Here is an 8,293-nt window from a genome sequence, read left to right as displayed (position 1 = left end):
ACATTGCTGTCCTTATTTTATGCATTGTTCTTTTATTTGTCCCTGATCATTTTAGTCCTCTATTCACTTTTATTCATGTGTCTGTGACCATGTTGAAAGGTATGCTTTTACTTAATAATAAAATACATTTTTCAATGTTAACTAATAATAAAAAAAAAAATGTTTATGTTTAACAAACAAGTTAGATTATTTACAACGTGTTAAATAAGTTACATTTAATTTCAGCAAAATGGCGCCCCCTATCTACTGAATATACTGCAGACACAATTTTTGCACCCTTTTAATCACTCGGTCAACAAGGCTGTATGCACAACATTTTTTCTGTGGATAAACATCAACATTTCTGTGGACATTAATAAATAAGTAGTAGTAAAAAAGTAAGCTAGTAATAAAAAGTAGAAGTAGTATATTATCAGGTCGCAGTGTTCCCCCTCAAGACCTTTGAAACAATCTGAACACTGCTTCCTAAAGAAAGCCAAACTAATGTTTCAGCTGTTAGAAACGGTTTTATTGCTTTTTAATCCTGGATTTAAATATAGGCCTTCCAAATTGATTTCATCCAGGCCTGTATTCAGGCTATTCAAAACACTGTTTAAGCAAAGCAAAAGTATAACTGCAGTACAGCAGGCTCACCATGGCACCGCATTTCCATTCTTTGACAGAGTTACTGCAAATAAAGTGATTTCTAGGCCATTTGGGTGTTAATAACAGCCATTATTAGAATAGCATTTACATGTAGAATAGCATGTCTGAAGGATCTGGGGGTTTTATGTGTATATACACACTGTCTTGTGACATTAACAGTAAGTTTGTCAGTTCCTTTGAGACGGTCTTAAACAAAAACAATTTATATTCTGTCTTGATCCTGAACCTACAGTGCCAGACCTCTGAGAAAACATCCTTTGACCCGTTTCCACACTCTTTCATTTACACCGCGTTCCAAATTATTATGCAAATGATATCTTTCTCTGGTTTTCATAATTAGTCAATGCAAATGACAGTCAGTATAATTTTTAAGTCATCAACCATTAGGGTATAATTCGAATTTTATTGAACAAACCTCCTAATGATAACAGTATTTATTTCAAAAATAAAAAAACTGAAAATGCACTGTTCCACATTATTATGCACAACAGAGTTAAAACATTGTATAGGTTGTAAAGAACTGAAAATGGGCATTTGCTGAATTTGCAGCATTAGGTGGTCATATTTACTGAAATCTAAATCTATTTCAATCAAAAACATCCTAACTGGGCAAGTTACATCTTACCATAGGACCCCTTCTTTGATATCACTATCACAATTCTTGCATCCATTGAATTTGTGAGTTTTTGGAGAGTTTCTGATTGAATTTGTTTGCAGGATGCCAGAATAGCCTCCCAGAGCTGCTGTTTTGATGTGAACTGCCTCCCACCCTCATAGATCTTTTGCTTGAGGATCCTCCAGAGGTTCTCAATCTGGTTGAGGTCAGGGGAGGATGGTGGCCACACCATGAGTTTCTCATCTTTTATGCAGATAGCAGCCAATGACACAGAGGTATTATTTGCAGCATGAGATGGTGCATTGTCATGCATGAAGATGATTTTGCTATGGAAGGCACAGTTCTTCTTTTTGTACCATGAAAGAAAGTGGTAAGTCAAAAACTCGACATACTTTGCCGAGGTCATTTTAATACCTTTAGGGATCCTAAAGGGGCCAACCAGCTCTCTCCCTATGATTCCGGCCAAAAACGCCACCTCCTTGTTGTGGTCGCAGCCTTGTTGGGACATGTTCCATCCACTACTCCATCTATCTGGACCATCCAAAGATGCACAACACTCATCAGTAAACAAGACTGTTTGAAAATGAGTCTTCATGTATGTCTGGGCCCACTGCAACCGTTTCTGCTTGTGAGCATTAGTTAGGAGTGGCCGAATAGTAGGTTTATGCACAACTGCAAGCCTCTGGAGGATCCTACACCTTGATGTTCGCGGGACTCAAGAGGCACCAGCAGCTTCAAAAACCTGTTTGCTACTTTGTAATGGCATTTTAGTAGCTGCTCTCTTAATCTGATGAATTTGTCTGGCAGAAACCTTCCTCATTCTGCCTTTACCTGCACGAACCTGTCTGTGCTCTGAATCAGCCTCAAATCTCTTCACAGTACAATGATCACGCTTACGTTTTCGTGAAATATCTAATGTTTTCATACGTTGTCCAAAGCATTGCACTATTTGACGCTTTTCGGCAGCAGAGAGACCTTTTTCATTCCCATAATTGCTTGAAACCTGTGTCCTGCTTAATAATGTGGAACATCCTTCTTACTTTTCCTTTAATTGGGCTCATTTGGCAAACTATTTATCACAGGTGTCTGAGATTCATTTCAGTGATCCAAAGAGCCATGAGACACAATACCATCCATGAGTTTAATTGAAAAACAAAAAACTGTGTGTTTATGACACTTACATACAATTTGCATAATAATTTGGAACGCGGTGTATGGACAATGGACATTCTATGGAAAATGGATAATATCCTTGTCATTTTAGCAATCTCATTCTGACATTCAGTTTGAGAGTAAAGGGTGACAAACCAGAAAAAGCCTTTTGACCTTTCAGACACATTGTTTGGATTTGCTGTTTTTACATTTAGTCAAATACACTGGGAGGGGTTCAGCGTGTTCCAGGAGACGAGGCTCAGATTCTTAGTTTAACAATGTATACAGGTGCAGTAGAGGGCATCATTAGGAGTGTGATCCACCCAATGACTGAAAGTTCATCACAGTTCATCCTTCATCCAGTTCGGGATCATTACATGAGCTCCCTCTACTGCTTAACTGTCTACAATAGGATAAATTGAAAAATAGAAAACTTAAATGAGTTATATGAGAAAATACCATTGTTTCAGATATTGTAAATAACACTAGAAGATCTTACATTACAATAAGTTCCTCCAGAGTGTAGATGGAATATGAGAACTTGTAGTTTCAAGAGAAAGGAAATTAAAAAATCATGTTTAAAGACTGCTGGGTGGATGTTTAAGATGAAAGTAAAGTGCAGTCAAAAAGATAAAGAAATGTAAATATAAATTTGCATAACTTTGAACATTTATTATCAGCGGTTTGAGACTTTGAATAGTCTACACCTTGACCATGAAAAGATACTCATGGCACAATTCTCAGACGTCACATTGGCCGAACCATTTTGAGAGTGCCTCAGATATTTCAGTGAGTATCTACAATATGTATTTTAAGTGGCTCAAATGCAACCTCAGAATGACTTTAACCGACCAGAAAATTGTCCTTTTCACTAAGAAAATAAGGTTTCCCTGATTGTTTCTATCTGAGAAACCACAAATAGTGATATAACAGTTTTAATACACTATAAGGCAAAAGTATGTGTATACCACTTTCAAACTAGCAGGTTTGGGCATTACAGTAATTCCTGTGAAAATAGATCTTAATACTACACCATACAATAACATGGTGTGGAAAACTTTGCACATGGCACAAGTCCACACCAGTTCCAGTAAAGCATTTCTGTAAGGACTTTGGTTACTTTGCTTAATGGGACAGTCCATCTAATAAATAAATAAAATAAAATAAATACCATAGACAGACAGGGCCAAGTGAAACTTGTTGAATGAATGTGTCTGTGACCATGTTTTGCCCAAGTGTTTTTTCTTGAATTGCTAATGTTCTGACACAGTTTAACTCTGAGTTCTTGTCATGTTTTATTACAATTTTCTAAACTATAGTGAATAAACTTTGATAATGTGAGAAATGTTGAAGGTGTCTGAATATATTTTGGTTTGACTGTATTAAAGATATAATAATAATAATATAATAATAATAATATATATTACTGGCCAGATTTAAAAAGAAACACAACATAACAGCACTTTCTATAAAAGTAACTAAGTAACATAATTAGTTTGTTTTTTAGGAAGTAACGCAATATTGTAATGCATTACTTTTAAATGTAATCTTTCCCAACACTGCATACATTGAATACATCAGTAATCTTTTTTTAACAATAAAAGTTAACCTAACAGCTTTACTATTGTTCTGTACTGAGATTAACAAATCATACAAGAACTTTAAGTCAGTGGGAAACAGTCATTTGGTACAGGTATTTTGAACATGCATTTTGAAATGTGTATATTATATCTCGCATTTTGATCATTTTGATCATATTATCCATTTCCAATAAACCTGTATCACACATAAACAAAACCACTGTATCAGTTATAATAACAAACTTGCACAGTGTGACATTGCCATGCTCTGTGTTGGGAAAAGTTACTTTTAAATGTAATGCATTCCAATATTGAGTTACCCCCTAAAAAAGTAACTAGTTACGTTACTTAGTTTCTTTTTAAGGAAAGTAATGCATTACAATACTTTTGCGTTACTTTTTAAATCTGGGCAGGGCTTGCTTGTTTGTTTTTAATTAAAAAAGTTCTCTTTTTGGCAAATGTAAAAGCCTTTTTACACCAAAAGCCTCAGGCTTAGAGAAAAGTAAATTCACGCCTTTACAGTAGACCGCAGAAAAATGTCAACTTTTCAGCAATAAAAAAAGGAAAACAAATGTTAGATGAAGTTATTGGTTAATAAAATGGGATAAAGGATATTTGTATTATTTAACATATTTCATTATTGCAGGTTTGTGTTAAATTTCACTGTTTTTATTCATTTTGAGAAATACTGTATCTTTTTTTTTGGTGAGTGAGATTATTTTTTGCATGTTCACATTACAATCTTACAATTTCTCTCAACATGGGGACAGGAGAGCTTTTAATCTGGAATAGAGAAGAACCCTTCTTAAAATGCTCCTACAAGTTAACTTGCATTCTCTAGTGACATTCAATGTAACATCAAGATTTCTATCAGAAATTAATAGAATAGTCAAAACTATTAATTAGAAAGTGGTATCCACAAATTTTTTTCCATAGTGTGTATATGTTAGATCATATCTACCTTAATTTGTCGGCGTAGAAACACTCCTTTTAAACAGTGTTTATGGGTTCCGTGATTGTGCACTTAATAATGCACCAAAAAAAATCAGTAAAGAATGTGAAACAAAGAAAATCACTGCATACGCTTCGTTCCATCAGCGATAGATGTCGCTGCGGTATCATTGGACGCGGTCCGGCTTTGTCGCGCAGTTTGTTGCAAACGCTCCTGTTTCAGGTGATACTGTTTGATCCCTTCCGGTCTCCGTACATTTCTATGTTATGACGTCATCTGGTCGGACGGGAGAGAGAGACACTTTGAACTTGCTAGGAAGCTGGACGAAACCTTGTTTCTCCCTCAACTTTCAGTTGGATTTACTCTGCGGGTCTTACATATGGATCAGAAATGGAGCATCGGTGATGTGCAGCGTGTGAACTTCAGACTTTTCTGAACCAGCATGTAAGCTTGAACAAATATAATTAAATCAGATCGGGAGGACATGGACGAACGAGAAGGTGAGGATTGCGCGAACGATATTTACGCTTGTTTAAGTAAATGTTTACTTCAGCTGCTTTAAAACCTACTTATTCTTTATGTTAAGTCTGTCACAGTACCTAGACACAAGTTAGCTATTTAAATGTGTTTTCAAATCAAATGCAACAGAAACGCACTTGTAGGAATTTGCTTACTCGATCGCTTGTTTTTTGTGTGTGTGTGTGTAGTTGACGTTTGCCGATAAACAACCGTGTTGTTATGTCTGGATATGTCTGAATTTGATTGTTTAATTATTAAAATGTTTTCTTTAATAATCATTTCTAACTGTTTGGATCTCACAAGTAGTAAATAAACAGCTAAAATGGACCCCAGCTGTAACCCGTTTTTATAACAGAAAAATCTGGAGACAGCAGAGTTAGATAAAAATCCATTGCATTTAGAGTTTTTAATAGTAAAATACTCATAAATTGTCTAAATGTAAAGGTACAACCGAGATTACATAACGTGAAACGTCAGCTAGTGCTCTCAAGTTTAAAAACAAAATGTCCCACGTTGAATTGAAAGTTAAATATCTGGAGATTCCCATGTAAACAAACATAATCTGTATTTGAGTTGCCTGTTCTGAACGTTCCTCTGGTTTTTGATTGACAGATGTGACGGAGCGCGCGTGCACGGGCTGTGGCGGGATGATTCAGGACGCGTTTCATGTGAAGGTTCTTCAAGACGCCTGGCACAACTCATGCTTTCAGTGAGTCTTAACTTGATTTCTCTTTAAACTGAGCCAGACCGGCCAGGAATGGGTCGAATAAACAAAAATGTGTTTGATTGCTTTTCTTGGATTTGCCTACTTCTTTTTAAATCTTCGCCCTGCTGAAAAAAAGCACCTTGAACCAGCCTAACATGGTTCGCTGATCTTAATTGGTCTCCCAGCCTTGTCTTTTGGCTGGTTGGAGGGGCTTTAAGTATGAATGTCCAGCTGAGCACTAGGCTGTAGACCACCATGAAGCTTTAAACTTTTTTTTAAGATTTTTGGCCAGATAATTGTTTTATTTACTGAACTCAGTACACAACTATACAGAATTACTAAGAAAAAAGGTTGGCCCAGTTGACAGAGACAAAGAGGAATGCTTTTTCTTTCTTTTTCAGAGGAAAATATGCAGACTATTGCATTCAAATGAAAGTGGTTTTCATTCACACCTACATGTAGGAATTATGGGCTGCTTAGTTCAGTGTTTGTCAGCGACTACTAGGAACTCCTAAAACCTAAACCTAACCTAAAGTCTAGGGTGTTTTGTTTATGTAAATGTGTGAGAGAAATGTTTGTGTAAGAAAAACAAACAGTGAAATGATGAAAAGTACTAATGGCAATGTGAAATAGCTAAAGCTGTTCTCCCTTTTTCCAGCTCTCTTAAAGGATTAGTTCACTTCCAGAACAAACATTTACAGATAATGTACTCACCCCTTTGTCATCCAAAATGTTCATGTCTTTCTTTCTTCAGTCGTAAAGAAATTTTTTTTACTTCTGCAGTGATGTAGGATGATTTTGAAGTCAGCGAAGAAAACGAGATAGGAGTTTTTTTGACATACCCTAATTGTATTGACTCGGATCACACAGACTGTGCATGCACTTCGCAGAGACGAGACAAGACAAGCATTTGAGGTTAAAAAGTATATAAATTGTCAATTTCTTCTGACAATAACCGATTGTTTCGCTAGATAAGACCCTTCTTCCTTGGCTGGGATCATTTAGAGCCATTTGATGCTGTGTTTAAACTGCATTTTGGAAGTTCAAACTTCAGGGCACCATTGAAGTCCACTATATGGAAATAATTCCTGAAATGTTTTCTTCAAAAAACAATTTCTTATCGACTGAAGAAAGAAAGACATGAACATCTTGGATGCCAAGGAGGTGAGTACATTATCTGTAAATGTTGTTCTGGAAGTGAACTAATGCTTTAAGGGTGCTGATCAGTGGTTAACTATCAAATAGCATGTGCCAGTGTAAAGGTCCTTTAAAAAAAAAAAAAAATCTTAGAAGGTCTATGTTGTCAGTTCTTAGCTAGATTAATGTGTCATCAAAACAGCTGCATCCCAAGTTTAAAACTGCCAAGTCGATATTTCTAAATGCTGCAGGAAATTGCTCTTTATAGTTGCTCTTTAATGACCATTGTTGAATAAAGGACATCAGTTAATGTAACTGACCTCAGGAACCTTATGTAAGGACTATTCTTAGCTGTGGTTTGTCAAACTTTTCTAACATGCTGTTTCTTATTAAGCGTTTCAATGAATTGAAGTAGAAGCTTTTGGAGTATTGACTCATACTCTGTCTCGGTCATACCTGATAATAAAGGTGTAGTTTACCCCAAAATTAAAATTCAGTCATTAATTACTCACCCTTGTGTCATTCCAAACCCGTAAGACCTTCGTTCATCTTTGGAACACGAATTAAGATATTTTTGATGAAATCCGAGAGCTTTCTGACCCTGCGTAGACAGCAACGCAACTGAAATGTTCAAGGTGCAGAAAGGTAGTAAGACCATTGATGGAAAAAGTCAATGTAAAAACAATGTTATAAATTTAAGTCAGTCTTCACCACATGTTCAGAAAAATACCATGACACACACGCATATGGTTCAAAGAAACTTAGAAGAGAAATTCTACGTCAGAACACCGGCTCCTTTGTCAGCAGCACCACATGCATGCATCGAAGACTGACGCGGAAGAGAAGAAATTGTTTTCTTTGCGCACAAAAAAATATTCTTGTAGCTTCATAAAATTTAAGGTTGAACCACTATGTCACATGGACTATTTTAATGATGCCCTTACTACCTTTCTGGGCCTTGAACGTTTTATTTGCGTTGCTGTCTA

General features: G+C 36.1%; 1 protein-coding gene across 1 annotated transcript in view; it reads left to right on the top strand.

Annotated features, from left to right (window-relative positions):
* Positions 1–5,236: 5,236 nt before the first annotated feature.
* limk2 (LIM domain kinase 2) overlaps positions 5,237–8,293 on the top strand; it is a 30,106-nt gene continuing 27,049 nt past the window's right edge. Inside the window, exons 1-2 of the mRNA XM_073839732.1 lie at positions 5,237–5,445; positions 6,077–6,173. Of these exons, the coding sequence (XP_073695833.1) occupies positions 5,430–5,445; positions 6,077–6,173 (113 nt within the window). The 5' untranslated portion in view covers positions 5,237–5,429. The remainder of the gene's footprint in view (positions 5,446–6,076; positions 6,174–8,293) is intronic.

This window comes from Garra rufa, chromosome 5 (assembly GCF_049309525.1).
Source record: "Garra rufa chromosome 5, GarRuf1.0, whole genome shotgun sequence".
In the NCBI taxonomy this organism is placed as follows: domain Eukaryota; kingdom Metazoa; phylum Chordata; class Actinopteri; order Cypriniformes; family Cyprinidae; genus Garra; species Garra rufa.
Note: the sequence above shows the minus strand (reverse complement) of the source record. Positions and strands in the feature narration are given on the sequence as shown.